The following is a 24,128-nucleotide window of genomic DNA, read 5'->3' as shown; positions in this document are numbered from 1 at the left end:
CGAGATCTGTTTTTAGAAGGAGCCCGTATACAGTTTCCAATATGTCAGAAATACAAAGCGCTTCCACCGACGTGACAAACAACACAAGTTGAAATACAGCGTTTACGGTTGTTCGTCTGCCTCTGCCAACCATATCCGTGTCTGTCCAGACTCATTACAGCCGTGGTTTTACGTACTTTTTAGTACGAGCGGCCAACTGAGAATTGTTATGGCTCCCCCCGCACGACCCAAACTATAGTGAAAATACAGAGCCGGGCTTACTGAGGGTTAGGGATAGGCTTACTACTTAATAATTCATGGAATTTTTCTTTGATTTTCTTTATTTATATTTATTTATGAAATTATTGTGGACTTCTTTTTCTTTTATCTTTTGAAATATAGGAAACGAAAATGTTATACGAACTTGTAGATCTGCTATTTTTAAAAAATCGCGAAAATGTGGCACAAATCTTTGAATATAATACTCATTCACAGTGACCGTTTTTAACTCATATCTTTCCTTTGGGGGGGTCCCTGGAACAACATATTTTCAGATGGGGGGGTCGGCGGCCCATTACATATAATTTTGGGGCTCCTTGACATGAAACAGTTTGAGATTTAGAAGACATTTCGTAGAATCTGCAGGTCTGCAAGGTCTAAAATGGGTTAATGAACGTGTTATGTGAGGTCACAGTGACCTCGATCTTTGTGACCGATCTATACTTCTAATAACTTCACGTCTCGAGGCTTTTTCCTGTGATTCCAGGCAGCGGACGGAATAAGGAGGACAGCCAGCCGGCCGGGGGGCATGCACGGCTGTCTGCCATGTGGAGGAGGCACACAAAACAATGACACACGTGCTGTACAGATTCAACTCACACACAAACAGAACACCCAACTGTACATGTCAAGAGATCGTGTTGGTGGTTTAAGCTCCCCATGTCTCTGCTAATCCCTCGACTGCATGGGCCTGGGACGGGATCCAATTTGAGGCTTCTGTCGCTTCCCTCCTGTTTGTTGCATGCTATATGATAGCTGTTCACACATCAAGAATTTGTTTGGCCCCCCATCTCTGACCTCTCATCTTCTATATCTCAGGAGGAGATATAGCGTTAAACTAGCATCCCGGACTAGGGGAGCCGGACGAATAAAAAAGATCATTCTGACCTAATTAAATTAGTCCTTGGCTAAACCCCACCCCAAAAAGCAGATTGTCCAATGCCAATCCAAATAGTTACAGCAACCGTTGCTATGCTGGGCAAGCTTCCATCACCTCATCCGCTGTCAGTGTTATTTTTCATGGCTGTGTTGTTGAAGAACACATACACAGCTTCACTTAACGGGAAGTTATACACGACTGACCCACACAGGTGATGACAATAATACTAATCACCGTATAGTCTTAGCCGTGCGTTACATGAAAACTCCTGTCGGCGGGTCGTTAAAAGTTGATCGAGTTGGTACTGTTTCTCCCTCATTTCCTCGTATTTCTAGTTTATTGACATAATGTCCTGTACATTTGTCCAGTGCATATAGCCTACTGCATGCCTGGTTGACTGGATTTAGAAGACATCTTGAAGCCAATTAAGTCTCCTCTCTTAGTAACCGTTGCTTACGTGCCTATTGGACAAGGACGGGTTGGGGAGGGACTTTAGCGAAGGGCTAATTGTCTAATTTCGTATGGTAAATGTGACGGTATTGACGACATGTTTCTGTAAACCGTGGCGGTGAAATTATATTTTAACTGTGAACCCACGGTTTTCTTTTTATAACCCCTGCAGAATTTAACCCATTTTGACCTGAGATCAGATTCTAAAAATGTCTTCTACATCCTGACAGTTTTCTGAAAAAGCTATGTTTCTATGTCAGTGGTTCTTTGATTTTTCAAAAATAGCAGACCTACGAGCTCATAGCGCGCCACTCGGTGGCGCACTATGAGCTTGTAGATCTGCTATTTTTCAATAGCTAAAGCATAACATAATGCTAACACCAAAAGGGGTTCCCGCCCAAAATGGGAGAGGTCACAGAGTGGGCTACAATTTGTCGACAAGAGCAGTTTTTAACGGCAACGACGAGCCTGCACAACTAAGAATTTCACCCACCTTATACTTTGCAATGTGACGTGGCAATAAAGATTGATTCTCCCGGTGCTCTTGAGAGCACAAAAGGATAGAGCGGTATACGCAAAATAGGGTGGAGATAAAAATGATGCAGCATTGCAGTCATGTCAAAGGCACGTATATTTCATATCTACTGCCCGGGGAAGTGTCACAGGAAATCCATACGAAGAATGCGTACCAAATACGAATGGGATATATAATGTACAACAGAACAGACTCAAGTTATGGTTAGTAAGTGGCGAGGGCTGAGTTTGGGATTACATCAGGGGTGCCCACACTTTTCTGACATGAGAGCTACTTTCAAAATGACCAGCTCAACAAGATCTACTGACCAAAATAATCATTATCCCTTTGCTGGAAATAGTTACTTAAGACACACTTGGAACAGAAAATAGACAGGAGAAATGGAATTGGTAGGTTTTCTTGTACAGTATATAACTTTGTAATTCTACTGATGTTTGTGTGCAACACTCTTGAAAACAATGTATTGCATTATGGGTTTGAGCTGACAGGCCCTTTTCGATGTCAATCAAGTCACCTTCATTGATAGATTATATATTTTAGGGACATGTGATCTACCTGCACAGCCTTTGGGATCTACTGGTAGATCGCGATTTACCTTTTACATTGTCGGTGAGTATTTTGCACCAGAGAGACAAAGCACGACCGTCAGATAAAGACACCAAAGGCTTTTGACAAGAGCCATTTGCACATAACAAAGTCCAGATCCCACCTACGGAGAGAGGCTCTCATTTGTTTCGGCTCTGTCAAACCACGGTGCTCTTGAATTCAGGGGGGGGGTGGGGGTGTGGGGTGTGGGGTGTGGAGGGTATTGAGTACAGATCAGGTTTCAGACAGTCGAAGGTGATTTTAGGATCAAGCCTGTTTTAAAAGGCTAAAAGCATACTTCACAGACTTTGTTTATCCATTCTGGCTAGACTGGGGATTGACTAAAACGTCGCTCACCGTGACCTGTGGCTCCCCAAAGTACAGTTTTAGCCCCCATAACTCTTCAGTTCTTCACCGCTGAGAGGATGAGAGTTTATCTCCACAAAGATTCTATAATAGGAAGAATTATTGTCAGCTATCAGTCGGGGTTTCATGGCCATTCTGGGCGGGAACCCCTTTTGGTGTTTAAAACTAAGCATTATGTTATACTTTAGCTATTGAAAAATAGCAGATCTACAAGCTCATAGGACGAGCTTGTAGGTCTGCTATTTTTGAAAAATCGTGAAAATGCGGCACAAATCTTTGAATATATATTTCTATTTCTATATTTTTATTTCGACGTCAGGCCTAAATGGGTTAATAACTCGATGCAAATGACAACGTTAGACCAAATACAATGACACAGCTAAAGGCAAAAAAAGGCATAATAGCATATAATATAAAATCTCTTTTTGGTGACAAGACGACTGGGAATGTATGTATTTCCCAGCTAGTCCCGATATCGATGAAAAAGTAACTCTGACACTGTGATCCTGTCCTCCAAGCAAGGCCTCTTAATAGGAGAAGCAGCCCCAGAGCTGTAACTCACGACATCCGAGTGCTACAGTACAACTCGGCCTAGAAAAACCTGATCCGACTGCTCCGCGCGAGTGTAAATAATACAGAAGACGCAATCTCAGCAGCATGGGGTGAGAGGGAACAGAAGCAGCGGCGCAACAACCTATCTAATGCTCTGTAAGTGTCTGGGAGCCTAAACCAAAGCAGGGGAGTTATGGCTCCGGCCTTGAGGAGGGTGACACTTAACAGTACGGTGTTGCTGCTGGTTGTACAGTACACAATCTATACGTGGTGGTGTGTCTGTGTGCGAGCCGTAGATCAACACTGTCTGTCTTCTAAGATTAAACCGTTTTGACCGCGAGACCAGATTCTACTAAATGCCTTAACAGTTTTCTGAAATACCTTATGTTTCTATATCAGTGGTTCTCAATTATTTCATGTCAAGGACCCCCAGAATTATATGAATTTGGCCTCCGACCACCCGTCTGAAAATATGTTGTTCCAGGGACCAGCTCCCAGAAGCAAAGATTTGAGTTAAAAACGTTCGCTCTGAAAGATATAGATGCAAAGATTTGTGCCACATTTTCACGATTTTTCAAAAATAGCAGACCTACAAGCTCGTAGCGCGGCAGCCGCGGTGCCGCGCTACGAGCTTGTAGATCTGCTATTTTTCAACAGCTAAAGTGTAACATGTTAAAACAACCAAAAGGGGTTCCCGCCCCAAAATGGGTTAAACCGTTTAGACCCGAGACCAGATTTTCTAAATCTAAAAGAAAAATAAATAAACTACGTTTCTTTATGTCAGTGGTTGCTCAAACTATTTCATGTCAAGGACCCCACAAATGTATTTGGCTGCGGGCCCCCCCCCCCCCATCTGAAAATATGTTGTTCCTCCAGGTAACCCCCCCCCCCCCCCCCCAGAAGCAAAGATGCAGTAGATCTGTTATTTTTCAATAGCTAAAAGTTTAAAACAAGCAGTTAAAAAGCTATGACGGCGACACAGACGTGCGTCCTCAGGTCCGAATGGGTTAACCCCCGAGAGACACCTCGCTGCCAACGCTATAGCGCGGGAGGGGTGAGGGGGGGGGGGGGGGGGGTAGGGGGGAGGAAGAGCCGCTAATCCATCCACTTTCTGCCTTATGCACCCTCTCTCTCTCTCACTGTCACCACCGCCATGACTAATGACTGGCTCCGGTGATGATGATGGTGAGGGGAAGTTGAGCGAGCGCACATGGCCCCCGTCGGTCGTCGCAGGAAGACAAGAAAAAGAAAAAAAAGAATGTTATCTCTGACAAGGCATTCATCTTTTGGGCTGGCCAAAACAACAGGGGGGGTATAATTTCAGGCGCTCGCACGTCACTGTCGCTTTTGTGTTCTTGCTTAGGTGTGCAGAAGTCTGGTCTCGCGTCAGGCGTGCTTGGAACTGTGTCTGCTAGTTTAGAGACGCAGACAGGAGTGGGTGTGTGTGTGCGTGCGTTCGTGTACATTATGTGTGTGTATAGTGTGCGGTTGCATGTGCAAGTATGCATGTCTGGGGGGGCTGCTCGACAAATTAAGGGCTTATACGCTTGTTGACTCACATGTCAAAATGTCAACCCGTAAGATTTATAGGACTGTACACAACCACCCTACAGACGTTCCGTAAACTTCCCCCCCTTTAGGACAAGACGGACCTGATGGTGGTGTGACTCAGACACCTCGCCATAACACCTGTAAAACCTCCCGCCTGACAGCCAGCAGATCCCGGCTGGGGGGAGGGGGGTTGCGGCCCGGGCCCGGGCCCCTACTGACTGCATTGGAGGGGAGGATCACACAAACCGAACCGTATCGACCAGCCCGTATAACTAACCTGATAGCATGTTGTCATTCTTTATGGAGGGGAACTTCAGGGTCATCTCATGCTTGTGCCGGTGAATCATCAGATGGTCTTCTGTGGGGAATCGCTGTTAAGTAGAAGAACATATAGAGACTCAAGTCCCTGCGGTGTATAGCGAGGGGGGGAGGGGGGAGGGGTTCTTAAGGGCCCCAGACGGAGGTCTCCGTCCTATTCATTAATTACGTGCGATGCCCCTATAGACGGAGATTATTTAGGCCTGACATCGAAATTAAAAAAAAAGTCTTCTGAAAGATTTGTGCCGCATTTTCACGATTTTTCAAAAATAGCAGACCTACAAGCTCGTAGCGCGCCACTCGGTGGCGCGCTATGAGCTTGTAGATCTGCTATTTTTCAATAGCTAAAGTATAACATAATGCTTAGTTAAAACACCAAAAGGGGTTCCCGCCCAGAATAGGACGGAGATTATCGATATCAAAACCGCATCGTATCGCTCCACAGGCCCGGGGAGCGTCCGTTGCGCAACATTCGATGTTGCACAACATAATCATACCTCCCGCGTTGTTGTCGATCGCCTCTAGAGTGTTTTGGCTACATCCGGGATAACATCCGGTCCGTCGCTAAATGCTATAAATCGCTGGCCGCTCTGATTTAATGGATTAAATAACCCCGGGGCTGTTAACTCTTTTATAAGTATGAAAATATTCGTATTCTTTTAACATTGGCCCGGTTGCTAGGCAACGCCTCCCGTCACCCCCGGCACCAGGATTTTTTGCGCACGGCCCCCATAGAGCTCCATTCAAAGAATAGGATCTTCTATGCCTCGTATATATATATCTCTGAAACTACGAGCGCTGTCCGTTGGTTTTCCGACAACGTTTCTGGCGAAAGGTAAACAGCGCGAGCTGACGCCAACATAAGCCCAACGTTAACAATGGCGCCCCCTCCGGGCCGGGAAAGTGGAAATGAAAATGACCAAATATAGAGAAATAGCCCTGGCAAGGCTTACCTACACTCTGCTGCCACCTAGTGGGAGTTTAAAAAAAGGGATCAGTACAACTCAGTGTTGTTTTTGGCAGCAAATTTTTATTTTACTTTTAGTCATATTATAGTCTCTTGAATAGTTTTCATTTAGTCTTAGTAACATTTTAGTCACCTAGTTTTAGTCGACATATAAGATTTTAGTCGACTAAATCAACAGTTGATTAGTCGACTAAAATGTATTTTAGCGGGCCTGGATTGCGTCGTAATGGCTGATTTTGGACTTGCTGAAAATAGCAGATCTACAAGCTCACAACGCGTAGATCGGCTATTTTCAGTGTGTGAATGACTTATACTCTTGTCCACTAGGCCCTTCCTAACATTTTGGTCTAGTTTTTATTTGTTGACGAAATTGTCAACATCTTAGTTTTAGTCCTCGTAGCTTAGTTTCCATTTAGTTTTCGTCAGTGAAAAAAGGTATAGTCAACGAACATTTTTCGCCTTAGTATTAGTCGAGGAAACTCCAGCAGTCGGTGTGTAGCAGCACAGTGATTTCCTGAGTTGGAATCTCGAACACAGAAAGCAGGTTATATCTCTCTGTCCTCAATTTCCTGCTCTCTTTGTAATCTACAATCCACGTTCCTTTTCTATTGTGCGACGCCTAAAAGGACTAGTTTGTGTTTGTTTGTGTCCACCGTTCAGTGGTATAAATGTCTTGTGGCAGCAGGCCGAGGAAGACAATCCTTAAATATTGTTCACAGGCTTGTTAAAACAGTTTAAGTGCCAGGGACGTTAAGACGAGCTGAATCTAACTATGTACTGATTTCTTTTTATATTCTTTTTTTTAATTTTTTTTATCCATGTTTTTGAAAATTCCTCTAATCTGGTGTGCAGGTGATGACATGCACATGACATGCACAATAGAATTACATTTTCTTTCTTTTATTTATAATGGGAAAAGTGGCACCCAGGACCAAAAACTGGTGTCCACCCCCTGGCACTTATTAAAACTAATACATTGTGTATATTAGTCATTATATCCACGTCCACAGATACAGTTGGGTGCCACCGATATTGTCCCTTATCATTTGACCCATTTAGGCCTGACCTCAAAATTTAAAAAAATCCTTCTAAATCCTCCAGTTTTCTATTTCTATTTTCACGATTTTTCAAAAATAGCAGACCTACAAGCTCGTAGCGCGCCACTCGGTGGCGCGCTATGAGCTTGTAGATCTGCTATTTTTCAATAGCTAAATTATAACATAATGTTTAAAACACCAAAAGGGGTTCCCGCCCAAAATGGGTTAACTGTCCTTTTGCGCAGATCACGCAAACCTCAGCAAAAAGAAAAGGACAATATCGATGGTCTCCAACTGTATATCATGTCATCAGCAAGACGTCCGCAGGTGACGCTTTTGATGCTTCCACCTCTATCGCGTGTCTGACTGACTGTACTGTACTGTACTGTACTGTACTGTACTGTACTGTACTGTACTGTACTGTACTGTACTACTGTATACCATCCAAATAAAGAAGTGCCTGAAAACACACTGTTTTCAAAGACGGAATAATCATAATCACAAACACAAAAGGGAAGTGGAATTGTTGTGTGTGGGCCTGTTATGCACCGTCAATGGAACCCCATGTTCCTCACAGCAATAACACATTTAGACCTGAGGCCGATTCTAAAATACATGTTTTTAGAAAAAACAAATCTGAAAAAGCTATGTTTCTGTGTCAGCGGTGCTCCACCGTTTTCCATGTCAAGGACCCCCAGAATTATCTGTATTTGGCCGCCGACCACCCATATGAAAATATGTTAGGCAAAGAAATGAGTTAATAAAAACGTTCGCTCTGAAAGAATATATATTCAAAGATTTGCGCCACATTTTCACAATATTAGCGGCACTCGGTGCAGGGCTACAAGCTTGTAGATCTGCTAATTTTCAACAGCTGAAGCATATAACATAACCCATATAAAACACCAAAAGGGGTTCCCGTCCTGAATGGGCTAAATCAGACTCCCCCCCCCCCCCCCCCCCCCCCCCCCCCCCCCCCCCCACCCCCCCCCCACCCCCCCCCCCCTCTCCGGAGAGCATCTTTACAACAGCGTGACACGCCACCATGTATTGACTTCATAACCACGTTGAGACCTGGAGCAACGGCCTTTATTTACAGGTCCTGTTTCTCTGTAGTCCTTATTGTGCTATTCTGTTTCTGCCTTTATGTGTGTGTGTGTGTGTGTGTGTGGCAGTGACCAACCTCCGCAGGCCTGCTCTTCATGTTACAGACGCACGCACGCACGCACGCACGCACGCACGCACGACAGACACACTCACACGGAATTGCATGTGCATGCACACATACCGTACACAATCGCCCACGCATGCACGACACTCTTGTGCACCTCGTGCACATGCATTTCCTCACATACAGTATACACGCACGCACACACACACGTCTGGGCAATATGACTTCAAATCAATATCATCGTTATTTCAAACCCTTTTCCTCAGTGAGTACTACAGACGAAAAACAGTTTAAGCCATTTTGGGCGGGAACCCCTTTTGGTGTTAGCATTATGTTATGCTTTAGCTATTGAAAAATAGCAGATCTACAAGCTCATAGCGCGCCACCGACATAGAAACCACTGACATAGAAACATAGCTTTTTCAGAAAACTGTCAGGATGTAGAAGACATTTTTAGAATCTGATCTCAGGTCAAAATGGGTTAAGTCCACACTAATTATCCATAATGTATAAATGATGGATAAGGGGTCAGGACAACGAGGCCTTTTCGTGGAGGGGTCAGAATAAAATGTGGACTTAAACCGTTTTTCGGCTGTAGTACTAGACGATAATGAATGAACGATAACTGTATAGACTTTTTTTTCTTTTATCAAATCTATTTTAACAAGAATCAAAGCATAAAACAAAAACCCCTGCTTCTCGATAACCCGCCTGTCATGAGTCAGATCACCGCTCGCCACATTATGAGCTTGTGGATTTGGCGAAGCGATTTGGCGCAGACGGAAAGAGTAACTCAAGTCCTAGTTCTCCACGATTACAGTCAGCGGCTCCAGTGGTTTAATGGCAGGGGTGTAAAGTAACAAAGTATAAGTGTACTTAAGTACACCTATTACTTCTACTCCAGTACATCTCAGAGAGGCAAATATTGTGATTATTATTACAAAACCTCACCACGTCAGCCACTAATAATACAGCCATTTCAAAATAGCTGATCTACAAGCTCACAATGCGTCGCTATGCGACGCATTGTGAGCTTGTAGCAGATCTACAAGCTCACAGCACGCCACCGAGTGGCGCGCTACGAGCTTGTACGTAGGTCTGCTATTTTTTAGCAGTCGTGAAAATGTGGTTCAAATCTTTGAATAATATATTTCAGAGCGAACATATTCAACTAAAATATTTGCTTCTCGCCGGGTCCCTGGAACAACATATTTTGAGATGGGGGGCCCAATAGAGATAATTCTGAGGGTCCTTGACATGAAAAAGGTTGAGCACAACTGACATAGAAACTATTAGGATTTAGAAGCCTTTTCCATTTTGGGCGGAAACCCCTTTTGGTGTTAGCATTATGTTATGCTTTAGCTATTGAAAAATAGCAGATCTACAAGCTCATAGCGCGGCACCGAGTGGCGCGCTACGAGCTTGTAGGTCTGCTATTTTTGAAAAATCGAAGAACGACTGACATAGAAACATAGCTTTTTCAGAAAACTGTCAGGATGTAGAAGACATTTTTAGAGAATCTGATCTCAGGTCAAAATGGGTTAAACATTATGTTATAATGTAGCTATTGAAAAATAGCAGATCTACAAGCTCATAGCGCGCCACCGAGTGGCGCGCTACGAGCTTGTAGGTCTGCTATTTTTGAAAAATCGTGAAAATATTTATTTCAGAAAACTGGAGGATTTAGAAGATATTTTTTAAATTTCGAGGTCAGGCCTAAATGGGTTAATCGCCATAAACAACTAGTCGACTAGTAAACTATAGGCAACAAGTCAACTAGTAAAAAAATCACTTAGAAGTGAAAGCCCTCACCGTGGACACTCAAAACGAGTAAAGATCACTAGTAAGTGAAAGCCCTGGCCCTCGTGGACACTCACCTGAGAACAGCCCGGGGCGCTGCACACATAGGGCCTTTCCTGCTCTGCGTTCATCACTCCAGCCGACTCCTCATGAAACTACACACACACACACACACACACACACACACACACACACACACACACACACACACACACACACACACACACACAGAGAGAGAGGAGGCAGGAAAGCCCGCAGGAGGCATCAGTTCACCTGCACCCAGGAAACACACGCACACGCACACGCACACGCGCGCACACGCACACACACAACTACAAACTACACACAACACAGAAAGAGGAGGCAGGAAAGCCCGCAGGAGGCACCCAGGAAACACACGCACGCACGCACGCGCGCACGCGCGCGCGCACGCACGCACGCACGCACGCACGCGCGCACTCACGCACTCCACTGATGCTGTCATTCTAGCTGGGTGCCGCCCGCTTCCGCCGTGGCATCTGAAAATAGCAGCTTTGCGGTTATTTTTGGCGGACGGGGACGGGGAGAGAGAGAGAGAGAGAGAGAGAGAGAGAGAGAGAGAAAGCATACGATATTCCCGCCCCGTGGCGATCCAGAGTCCAAGAGGGGGAAATGACACGCGGAGGTTAAGGTTTCAGCCTTGAAAGGCCCAGGAAACGCTTGTGAAGGGACAACTAAACCTGCGTCATTTGTGAGCATCTCGTTTGCACCGTTCCCATTATTCCACTGCATGTAAAGAGCCAGAGCGATCACGCCCCACGGTTCTCCTCCACAGGTGTACACGGTATATGTGGGATGGGAATTCTGCGTTGCGTATGAAGTCAGCACCTAGCATATTAACCCATTTAGGCCTGACATCGAAATTAAAAAAAAGTCTTCTGAAAGAATATATATTCAAAGATTTGTGCCGCATTTTCACGATTTATCAAAAATAGCAGACCTACAAGCTCGTAGCGCGCCACTCGGTGGCGCGCTACGAGCTTGTAGATCTGCTATTTTTCAATAGCTAAAGTATAACATAATGCTTAGTTAAAACACCAAAAGGGGTTCCCGCCCAGAATGGATTAAATTACATAGACTTCCTCTTATTAGCCACATTAACCCTGGCATCACTGTTTTATTCAGTCATTTTAGGCGAAAGTTTAAAAAAGAACTATGTTATATTTAAAAATATGTGACTCTTTTTATACAGAGACAGTCAGGGCGGCAAGACTAACTGTTCAGGAGAGGATAATTTCTTTTTTTTTTAAAGAAGAAAATCATCCAAAATGAGTTAATAACACAGGCAAACTCTTCACATACTAGAGCGTGTTTGAAATAAATGTCAGAGCTGAAATCGACACGTAAATGATATGAAATAAATGCTTAGTCCACAGAAGTGAACCAACCTTTCAAGCCTGTTTTCTCAACTCGCCGTTTCTCTGCAAGACATTTCTCTATAAGCCATATCTCCCAAACCGGTGGGTCAAACTGAACAACCAATATGTCAATTTCCCTGCTTTCATATGACATGAAAAAATTAAAATAAATTCAATGACTTAGCCTTGGTCAGAAACATATAGCAAAAATAGCCAATCTACAATGCATCACAACGGTTATAGGGCGTCCACGGTTCGATTCTCGGCAGGCTGGACCATTTGTTGCATGTCACACGCCTGCTCTCTCAGAGTGTTTCCTGTCTCTCTACATTATATATATATATCTGTAAAATAAATATAAGAAATGTGTTTATGTATGTAATATAGAGGAGAATTTCAACTACACAGGCTGATTTGACTTATTCCATTCTGGGCGGGAACCCCTTTTGGTGTTTTAACTAAGCATTATGTTATACTGGCTATTGAAAAATAGCAGATCTACAAGCTCATAGCGCGCCACCGAGTGGCGCGCTACGAGCTTGTAGGTCTGCTATTTTTGAAAAATCGTGAAAATACGGCACAAATCTTGGAATATATATTCTTTCGACGTCAGGCCTAAATGGGTTATTTAGCAAACCTTCAACCACAGTTGAAGAAGTGTGGGCAGTAAAGTCAGCGTCATTTTACACTCTCAGAGTCAAATTGACACTGAGAATTTTAGAACGTGCTGTAGTGTTTGGTTGGAATAGAAACTCCAAGAGCCAAGATTGGACACCTCCTCCGCACATACCGCTAGCCATAATGTGAGAGACAGCTCAGCAAATCTCTGGCGAAGCAGCGGGCCACATTGAATCTCAGAAAGGAGAACGGACAATCAGATATAATCAAGGGCTTTTTGTTTTGCTGTTCATGCGAGTGCACTTCCACGTTCCAGACATGTTGCACTCATTTAAATGTTTAATCCATTTAGGCCTGAGCTCGATTCTACGAAATGTCTTCTACATCCTGACAGTTTTCTGAAAAAGCTATGTTTTCTATGTCAGTCGTTCTTCGATTTTTCAAAAATAGCAGACCTATACAAGCTCGTAGCGCGCCACTCGGTGGCGCGCTATGAGCTTGTAGATCTGCTATTTTTGACTCCTTATTCCTTTAGCCCTTTTTTTCCTTTTTTTCAGATCAGATTCTACGAAATGTCTTCTACATCCTGACAGTTTTCTGAAAAAGCTATGTTTTCTATGTCAGTCGTTCTTCGATTTTTCAAAAATAGCAGACCTACAAGCTCGTAGCGCGCCACTCGGTGGCGCGCTATGAACTTGTAGATCTGCTATTTTTCAATAGCTTAAAGGACCACTTCGCCACTATTCAACCTAGTCTGTGTGTTTTTAATCATTAGCATATATGCTAAAATGCGCCCGTTTATTATCATTGGTGTTCTGTAGCTCCGTGGGCGCACTTCCAAAGCTGTCCACCATGTACGTATTTGTCCAAAAATGACGTAGGTGGTGGACACTCGGTAGGCTTTCAGAAACTACAGGGACAATGGACAGGTAGGCTTGCCGTAGCTAGCCTAGCCGCGAAGGACACCCCTGTCTACACAACAACAAACGAAAACAACGAGTCAGTATGGCTGCTCCAGGGGATTTTTCCCTTACACATATTGGCAGAATCTGCGTTAGGGTCGTTATATGAACCAGAAATATACGGAGGAAGAAATGCAGTGACGGGGACAAGAGCAGCTGCTAGTTGCTGCATCTGGATGTGTGGACTGTTGCCTGCTGGAGCGACCTAGCTAGTAGCTTTCCCTGGTCCAGTGCGTCGCACATGCAAACCTTTCTGCCCAGGAAAAGTTTTTTTCTGCCCAGATAGTGTTTGTTGACTGTGTTACTGGGAACCTGCGTTCAGGATGCCTAAATAAACTGGAAGTTGCAACCGAAGCCCGATGGACGAAGAGGGACATTCAGATTGAAGTAAGTGTTCAATGTATTTACAGCTTATTTGTGTACGTGTGTGTCGCCACACCGTATTGTTTACATAAAGTGTCAGAGGCTAGGCACGGCTTCAGCCTACAACTTTTCGGTCCAAACATCTTCTATTCGTTCAACTATTCATTAATTCAATTCAAAACTGTATGGCATGCCATCTGAAGCAATGTTAGCCATGGGCTCGTATGTTTCAGGGCTAGCAATGTAAACATTCAAGTGTTATACCTGTGTCCATTAGGTCAGCCCAGATGGGTACAGAAGGCTGATGAAGCTGAAGATGTCTTTGATGGACTGATGGTGAGCCATACATACTCAACTCAAACTTTATACATAAAGCACATTACTGTATTTGCTGTATTTTGTTTGACCCCCTAGAAAACGAGATGACACGTCTCAAGGGCATATCATTTTCAATAAAGGTTCATATATTTATATATGCTTTTACAAAGACCAGTCAGTGGTCAACCAAAGTCCTGTAAAATGTAGTAAATATACTGTCATTTATACTATAGGCCTACTGTGTCTCACACAGACGGTTTCACACTGTAGTATTGAATTGTATCTGTAAATCACACTAGATGACAGTGAATTGACTTTTAACCTTTTGTAATATCTCAAAAGAAAAAAAAAGATCATTACTGCATCAAAAGTAATCAACAAACTATAAAACTGATGACATTGTACAAATTACACAAGCAAAGTGCCTTGCACTGAATAATAATAAAACTATTTGTATCGCACCTTTCATGACATGCAATGCAGCTCAAAGTGCTTTACAGAGCAATGGTGAAAAAAAAGAAACGCAAGGCATAAAACATTGAAATGGCAGTAATGCAATAGTGAGGACATGAATAAATCTAAAAGCAAGAGTGTATAAGGTGGTCTTGAGCTGTGCTTTAAAATGTCTAGAGACTGCCTGTCAAAGGTACAGTGGGAGTTTGTTCCACGCCGTCGGCCCGTAGAAGCTGAAAACTGCTTCACTGTGTTTTTTTGTTGCCATTTGTTAGGCACATCGAGCAAGCCAGCTGTGAGGACCTGAGGGGGTGGTTTGGGACATATCTAGGCAGGCAGTCATGTAGGTCGGAAGGTCACAGATGCAGACCAATAATTGTAAAATCAATCCTAAAAACAACCGGAAGCCAATGCCGTGACACTCTTAGTTTTAGTTAAAACTCTGGCTGCCGCAAGTTGTAATCGTTGTAAAGTTGAAAAAACAACGGCGTGGATCAGTGTTTTTGCATCATCTAATGACTGACGGGCTCTGATTCATACAATATTTCTAAAGGTGAAAAAGGCAATCTTGGTAACATGATTGTGTGAATTAAAATTCAATTCAGAATAATGACCCCCAAGTTCTTTACTGTACTGTTACTTTCTAGTCAGGTTGCCAAGTCTGCTTATTATTATGATTGATATGTGATACTCAGTTGTAGCCTACCTACTAATTTGATCAGTAAAGAAACATACTGTACATAGCCTACACACTCAATCGTCCATTCCAGTAATCCTTGAGTGCTTTCACCATTACTGACTCTACGTCTTCTCTCACCACAGCATGTGCGTCTGCTCCTGTCCTGTCTCGGCCAGAAGCAGCTCCAGTGACGTGTCATCATGCAGAAAGCCTGAAAAACCACCTGCCTCAGTGACCTCTGACTATAGAACATCTAGTTTGTTAGTTTCCAGTTCAACCATAGACCCCTGTTTTTATATATATATCTGTAGATTTATGTAAATCAGTACTATTAAAAGATAGTTGATTTGATGACAAGTTTGTTTTATTTTATCTCATGTAGGCGTATGGTATTTATACATTTTGACCAATTCCTAATACTCATTCACATCTGAATGCAAACAAGACCACAATGGAAATAAGTGAATGTGTTTTATTGTACTGTAACATAAGGTTTAAAAAATAAGGCCACACAGGCAAAGTTTGTAAAGTATCAATATTGCTATATAGAAATACTCTGTTACAAGTAAAAGTCCAGAATTTAAAATGTACTTCAGTAAAAGCACGACAATATTGGTAAAGGCTTAGGAGTAGTACATTGATTTATCAATCCAGATTGTGTACAACAGCAACATACAAAGTAAATTGTATCTATATAATATACTGTATACTTCATGGGAGTTCCTTGAAAGCCACTTCTTCATCTCTTGAGTCGAAGACAGCCACCGAGACCTCAGCTCCTGCATCAAATAAAGTATTATGCAATTATGGGCCTATCTGACCAATCATGAGACAATATGGTAAACAATATAAGGTTTTTCATTTTTGCAAAAATGTTGAAAAATAGCAAATGTATACAAGCTCGCAGCACGGCACCAAGTGACGCACTGAGCTTGTATATCTGCTATTTTTGAATAGCCAATGCTAATACAGATGCTTTCCCGGTTTTAAATGCTTTTATGTTTGGTTTGTAGTTTGAAGCTTGATATGGAAAAATTTAGCTCTGGTCCATAGCCTTCTGCAGGGCTATGGACCAGAGCTAGGAAAAATGGTGGTGTTTATGTGGAGGGTGTTCCAGTTACAAACAGCAAAAAAGGTCTTTAGCTGTAAGCATCAGAGACACTCGGCATGTCAAATTAATTTATAGACATCACAACAACAACCACGTGTAACAACAACCATGTATTTTGAAAGGAAATGCATGTGGTCGTAGTTTTAGTTTATTACGACATACCTCTGTTCTGCTTCGATGATGATGATCCGCGTCAATTCTTCCATTAGATTGCGGTCGAACTGGAAGATATCTGCGGTGGTGAAATGTTCACTGCACACCCAAAGTGGTCCGAGTACAGTACAGAGTAAAGCTGGACGATTGCATTTGTATTTTCGTCATAACTAGTTCTAAAAACGAAGCCAGCCAGTGGCATCTCGAGTCCGACGCACGTTCGAACTCACTACTATTACCGCTACTTACTTACTACCAGAGACTAGGCTACTAACTACTATACCACCACTACTGCTGTTACTATTACTACCGCTAAATATTAGCTATTATTACTTCTATCGCTTGCAACTCCAAACAACAACAACACGAGAAACTTTCAGCTTCCTGGGTGCCTGGGGCTGCCTGTCTGTCTGTCGCGCAATGCACTGTGGGTAATGTAGGAAATGAGCGCACCGTTCCTCGGCTCGTTACATGAGCCGTTGTCAGCCACTATATCGCCAAATGAAAATATTTATATTTTTTTCATGAACGGATATCATACTAAAGCATGACAAATGCCATGTTATAGTGGCGAACTGATCCTTTAAAGCATAAACATAATGCTAACACCAAAAGGGGTTCCCGCCCAAAATGGGTTAATCCATTTGTCCAATTCAATAATTCTAATGCTCATTCTTCGGGGCCAGAGACGAGGGAAAAGGGGGGGGAAGTGGTGCGAGAGCGTCGGCGGCAGGCCGCAGCACATGTCGGAGAGAGACTCATCAGTCAGCGAGATATACTTTCGACTCATCGCAAGTTCAAGAACACGTGGGAATGTTTTACGGCGCGCAGAAATGCAAATGAGATGGCAAAACCTATTTATTTACCTGCAAACGTCCGCCCCCAAATGTGTTTATTTATAAGTAAAGTAAGTAATCACTAATTATCTTTTTTTAGCAATAGCCTGGGGCATATATCCGGTGCTTCAAATTAGAGCCAGACCGATACACCGAATATCAGCCCTCCTTTGACCTTCTGGACCACCATCGGTATCTGCAATTATGCAGCTGACGTGTCGGACATTTTTTTTTACCACGTACGTACATTACAACCTGGTGTCCCCATTATGAACCGATTCAAAACGTTTCAAACATTTTGGAAAACGTTTAAAAAAATAGCAAATCTATACAAGCTCACAGCGCATCACGGTGTGACGAAGCTTGTAGGTCAGAACTTTTTTGAACATTATTGAAGAGGGTTTGTGTGGTTAAATAACCCATTCTGGACGGGAAGCCCTTTTGGTGTTTTAACTATTGAAAAATAGCAGATCTACAAGCTCATAGCGCGCCACTGAGTGGCGCGCTACGAGCTTGTAGGTCTGCTATTTTTGAAAAGTCGTGAAAATGCGGCACAAATCTTTGAGTATATATTTTTTCAGAAGACTTTTTTTTTTCAGTTCATGTATGAATTTTATATTGACTTGTCTGATTGTTCATCGGTCAAAACGTCGATTTAATCAGTGGTCTCAAATCTGGCATAGGTCGGCTATACTTCAAATGGACTACAGCCAATGTAACCTGCCATGTTTAACTTGCTACGGCTTCCTCAGGTACAGTTACTACAGATGTTTTTTTTAAATAAACTAACAAAGAGTAAAATTCCAGTCCTCTGTTGCAACAACGGACATACAATACAACGCGAGCTTAAAGCCGGGGCAGATTTTCAACAGCGTTTAGAAGGTTAAAAACATCTAGGAAATTCTGCAGCTTTTTTTTTACCACACCACTCATGCACTCATCCAAGACAACAACATGAGCAACACAACACAAAAGAAGGCCTTTGGGCTTAAGCAGGCTTAAGACAGTTTAGAGAAAAGCATGATTTTTTTCATCCCACCCAGAAAAGCCGGCACTGTGCCCTTTCCAGATGGCAGGAAGACAAAAAAAACCCCAATACAAAAACTCATGAAAAACAGGCCCCTATTTTTGACTCCTTATTCCTTTCGTTTCAAAATCAAACGCAGGACGTCTGACACACCACATGGCTTTGGTGCGAAAATGAAAACAATGTGTGTGTGGTTATGGAAATATGCACATTAGATGCGGCGCTCTCATAAATACGTCTACTTTAGGGATGTAATACAGATATATAGATACAAAATGACATACATTTAGCCTTTACGGGGACATTAACCCATTTTGGGCGGGAACCCCTTTTGGTGTTTTAACTATTGAAAAATAGCAGATCTACAAGCTCATAGCGCGGCACCGAGTGCCGCGCTATGAACTTGTAGGTCTGCTATTTTTGAAAAATCGTGAAAATATGCCTCAAATCTTTGAATATATATTATTACAGACTTACAGAGTGAACATTTTAACTCAAATCTTTGCTTCTGGGGGGGTCCCTGGAAGAACATATTTTCAGATGGGGAGCGGAGGCATATTACATATAATTTTTGGGGTTCTTGACATGAAATATTGAGAACCACTGATACAGAAACATAAGGTTTTTCAGAAAACTGTCAGGATTTTGAAGACATTTTTTAAACTTCGACGTCAGGCCTAAACGGGTTAACTGTTATTAAAGTTGCCAATGTATACCATTTTCAGCCGTTAAATGTCTAAACCGACATGGCTTTATTAACACAGCGACGAAGACAGTATATACATCTCCAACTAAATAAAAAAGGTACTAAAACTCTGTGTTTGTGAGAGCGACCCAGCGTGCTTCTTGCTACAACACGAGCCCTGACCACGTTATACGTCTCTAATATGACACCGGGGTGACTGCGGCCTGTCGTGTCACGCTGCTGTGTGCGAGTATCTGATTTATGGGAGGCATATCGCTGACCATCGAACCGCAAGGTAAACTATACAGTACTCATCGCTATCACACTCAACCACAACGCTAGCCGCCCCACCGTCCCACCCCGTCCCCCCAGGCCAATATTATTGGCACAAGCATATAGAACAGACACAGGCACAAAATACACTGTCAGACAAGCTTAGTGGAAGATGTTTTAACTATTGAAAAATAGCAGATCTACAAGCTCATAGCACGGCACCGAGTGCCGCGCTATGAGCTTGTAGATCTGCTATTTTTGAAAAATCGTGAAAACTATACACTCATCGCTATGACACTCAACCACAACGCTAGCCGCCCCACCGTCCCCGTCCCCCCCAGGCCAATATTATTGGCACAAGCATATAGAACAGACACGGGCACAAAATACACGGTCAGACAAGCTTAGTGGAAGACGACAAGAACATGCGGATGAAAAGCTATACGACTGAGGACACGACACAAGTTATGTGCACTCCTGCAAACGCAGCGAGCGAGCATGGGGGAGAGCAACGTGAATGCCGTCCTGGGCCAATGAGGAGCCAATGTACTGTACATGAATGAAAACTCCATTATTTCCCTGCATGTACAATTTACATTAGGCATTCAGCAGACAGCTGTTAATCCAGAGCGATTTACGGTAAGCAAAGAAGTCGCTCTGGATTGTATTCTCTGATATCTTTCACCGCTACCGCACAGCTGTCGATACAAGTTGGCGTATACACGTTTCGAAAGGTTTGTTTGATCAACGGACGGATAACGGCGTATGGGGTCACCACCACCATGCCATGCTCTCTCTCTCCCTCTCTCTCTCTCTCCACACACAGTGACTAGAGCTGGTGGTGTGTTTACCGTGACGACGGTACAGTACCGTACAGTCCACACACACACACACACACACACACACACACACACACACACACACACACACACACACACACACGTGTGTGACAGACACAACGCAGACGAGGTGCCCCCGCGCTCTCCGCCTGCCATGACCGGCACGTTTACAGGTACTTAAACGCACCAGAACCATGGAGGCGCAGCCACACATGACGTGTTGGACATGAATACCTTCATACATTATTTACACGCGTGTTTTTTCTTTCGCCCGCTACAGACTATTTCCTCCAGCACAGTCAAAACATTCAAATATTGTGTTATGCTAAGCAGCGCTGTTTTCCTAACAGGCTTGTACTTCATAGCTGCGCGGGGCAGACGAGGGTCTGGACAGGGTCTCTCTGTCAAAGAGCACGGTGGGGACTGGTTCTCTCTCTCTTTCACTCTAGCCCATTTTCACCTGAGATCAGATTCTAAAAAATGTCTTCTGACATCCTGACAGTTTTCTGGAAAAAGCTATGTTTCTATGTCAGTCGTTCTTTGATTTTTCAAAAATAGCAGAGCTACAAGCTCGTAGCGCGCCACTCGGTGGCGCGCTATGAGCTTGTAGATCTGCTATTTTTCAATAGCTAAAGCATAACATAATGCTAACACCAAAAGGGGTTCCCGCCTAAAATGGGCTAGTCTCCTAATCCATCTGCACCCCCCCACCCACCCCACCCCTCTCGCTCTCCCGCTCCCTCACCTGCTCTGTTTTGGACACAATACAAGCTCAAAGTAGAAAATACATGTTAGGGCTAAAATGACAAACACCACCGGTGATGTTCTAAGACCACAAACAGCTAAAAGTGCACTATAGACCTCTGTAAAAAAGTGAACACTTGGACCACTGCTTAGAAGTAGGGAAGTTCATTGTGCGGCGCTTGTTCTCGGCTCCGTGAAACATCCTGACCTCAATAATAAGACGAGGAGATGAAGTTTCTCATGTGAGATAAAATGTTGGCCTGCTTGTCGAGGCTTTTTTTTTTACACAAAGGTTTGCCGGAGATATTTTTCCCAATGGCATAACTTTGGATGATCAATCTCAACTGTTTCATACATCATTTCAACAATCTGTTGTCACGACAAATCACAAAAAGCAACTTTAAATCATAAAACAGACTGTTATTAAAGACAATTTGGAGGCATTGTTAGAGGATTTATACAAAAATAGAAGTAAAACATGATGTATATATATCTTTTTTTTTTATCTTCCTGCTTCTAAAATAGGCCTAACATCAACTCATCACATTTTGAGGCAGGAAATCCAAACCATATGAAGCATAAAACATTAAAACATGGCCCCTGCGTATACATACTGTATGCCTGGCTGAATTGTCCAATAAGCTTTCACACTTCAAATTGTCAGCGCTCAACGCCCTTTCCCTTCGCCCGGGCATTTGGCTCTCATTTGATATAGATGTTTTAGTTTAGCGGAGGAAATTTGGTTACATTTTACATTAACTAAAGCCTGATGTGAGAGAGACGAGCGGAGAGGTGCTGGGGAGGGTTAGGATTAGGGACCGGAGTTCGGTTTCAGGGGAGGGGGGGGGGGGGGGGGGACGAATTCTCCAGGTAGACCCCACATATTAGAATTTAATCCATTCTGGGCGGGAACCCCTTTTGGTGTTATGTTATTATAACACATTAGCATTATGTTATGCTTTAGCTATAGGAAAATAGCAGATCTACAAGCTCGTGGCGCGGCACTCGGTGCCGCGCCACGAGCTTGTAGGTCTGCTATTTTTGAAAAATCTTGAAAATGTGGTGCAAATCTTTGAAATATATATTCTTTCAGAGCGAACGTTTTTAACTCAAATCTTTGCTTCTGGAAGGTCCCTGGAACAACATATTTTCAGATGGGGGTCGGCAGCCAATTACATATGAATATTGGGGGTCCTTGAAATGAAATAGTTTGAGCACCATTGACACATAGAAACAAAGGTTTTTCAGAAAAAACTGTCATGTTTTAGAAGACAAACTTAGGTCTAAATGGGTTAAACAATATGGTGACAGGAGAGAGAGAGAGAGAGAGAGAGAGAGAGAGAGAGAGAGAGAGAGAGAGAGAGAGAGAGAGAGAGAGAGAGAGCGCAAACGGAGGAGGGGAGGGAGGGGAGGGGAGGGTTAAAGGCATTCGGGGTTAACAAGCAAGCACAAACTTGTGCGGCAAATGTCTCAAATCGTCTCGTTTGTTTCGTTGGCTGGCCTGCGTGCATGCCCCCGGCCCGGGAACCTTTCAACAACAGCCCTATATGAGTGAGTTCAAGGTGGGATCACAACGGGCCCTGAGGCAACGACCCCAACGTTCTCCCCCTCTGAGACCCCACGATGTGTGCTGAGACAGGCCGCACGTCCACCTGAACGCATGTCATGTCACGCAGCACTGTTGATTTTGACAGCAACATTTTGATTTTGGTTTTATTCGTATAGTCTCGTGAATAGTTTTCATTTAGTTACATTTTAGTCACCTGGAATGTTTTAGTGTTAGTCTAGTTTTAAATATCATACGATTTTAGTCGACTAAATCTGCAGTCGGTTTGGTCGACTAAAACGTATTTTGATGCCCTCGTAATGACTGAAAATAGCAGATCTACAAGCTCACAACGCGTTATGATCTGCTATTTTCAGCATGCAGCCAAGTGTAAAGTGACTTGTGTCTTACTATCTTTTACTTTATATACTGGATCTCTTGTCCGCTAGTCCCTTCCTAACATTTTAGTTTTCATTTACTGACGAAATTGTCAATATACATTTAGTCTCAGTCCATCATAGCTTAGTTTTCATGTAGTTTCCATTCAGTTTTCGCCAGTGAAAAAAGGTAGTCGACGAACATTTTTCGTCATAGTATTAGTCGACGAAACCAACACTGACTCATGCAGGGCTGTGAGAGGTTAGCTGTCAACCCCTGCCACAACGTCCCCCGTCCCCCGGAATTCACAACAAACACAAAGATGCCCCCTTCATAAGTGTCACATGTGGCACCACTCGGAAGAAATAGTCTCAATATGGCAATCTATAACAAGGTATATATATACAAGATTGTCCTACAACGGAGGAGAAAAAGAGTTTCAAAAGATCGTACTGATGGTACAATGTCTTGTTTCTGTATCAGTGGTGCTCTATATTTCATGTCAAGGACCCCAAACATGATATGTATAATTGGCCATCGACCCAAATATGTTGGCTAAAATATGTTATTCCAGGAACCCCTCAGAAGCAAAGATTTGAGTTAAAAAACGTTTGCTCTGAAAGAATATATTATTCAAAGATCTGCGCCACATTTTCACGATTTTTCAAAAAATAGCAGACCTACAAGCTCGAGTGCCGCGCTACGAGCTTGTAGATCTGCTATTTTTCAATAGCTAAAGCATAACATAATGCTTGAAACACCAAAAGGGGTTCCCGCCCAGAACGGGTTAAACAGAGGATTGGAACAGATATAGAAACCCTTAAGACGTCTCAAAATGAAACAGACATTTCAAGTGGAAGTTTAGTCAATTTGCTGCCCAAGTGCATCTGCTTATCGCGGGAATTATTTATATAGTACAGCCTGACTGCATGTCATTTGAGCACCTGTTAAAGATTCAAATCGCCACCATCTCTTCCAGCGCACGCACGCAAACAAGCATTAAAATGAATATGGATTGTGTGGATCACATTCCAGACATTGCAAACAAAAGCAGAGAGGTATTACAGGAGGCGCCGCACCTGAAGCTTCAAGTGGAACATTCATTAACTTCTGGAAAACGTCGAATTTATATCCTAAAACTTCCTAAAACTTTGTGGTCTGTGACACGGCTATAGCGACACTATACAGACTCACTGGATGTTCTGTCTGTCTGTTATTGCCTTGTCAAAAGAAGGTTTGTGCAAATGACAAGAAAAACATTCTCTTGTCATATTTT

At 43.2% G+C, this 24,128-nt stretch overlaps 1 protein-coding gene and 1 long non-coding RNA gene across 2 annotated transcripts in view; one reads left to right on the top strand and one right to left on the bottom strand.

The window, feature by feature from the left end:
- Window positions 1–24,128, bottom strand: part of creb5b (cAMP responsive element binding protein 5b) — a gene marked incomplete at its 3' end in the record, with an annotated part of 48,846 nt that overhangs the window by 13,604 nt on the left and 11,114 nt on the right. Inside the window, exons 3-5 of the mRNA XM_079503616.1 lie at window positions 10,548–10,625; window positions 5,455–5,548; window positions 5,337–5,395 (exon numbers count right to left, since the gene is read on the bottom strand). Coding sequence (XP_079359742.1) covers window positions 5,337–5,395; window positions 5,455–5,548; window positions 10,548–10,601 — 207 coding nt within the window. The 5' untranslated portion in view covers window positions 10,602–10,625. The remainder of the gene's footprint in view (window positions 1–5,336; window positions 5,396–5,454; window positions 5,549–10,547; window positions 10,626–24,128) is intronic.
- On the top strand, window positions 13,280–15,584 carry LOC306924489. Its single transcript, XR_013790167.1, has 3 exons — window positions 13,280–13,834; window positions 14,088–14,146; window positions 15,404–15,584. It is a non-coding gene; the product is annotated as an uncharacterized lncRNA (long non-coding RNA).

The sequence above is a fragment of the Electrona antarctica genome (genome assembly GCF_951216825.1).
Source record: "Electrona antarctica genome assembly, chromosome: 6".
Taxonomy (NCBI): Eukaryota; Metazoa; Chordata; class Actinopteri; order Myctophiformes; family Myctophidae; genus Electrona; species Electrona antarctica.
This window is presented reverse-complemented; position numbering and strand designations above follow the sequence as displayed.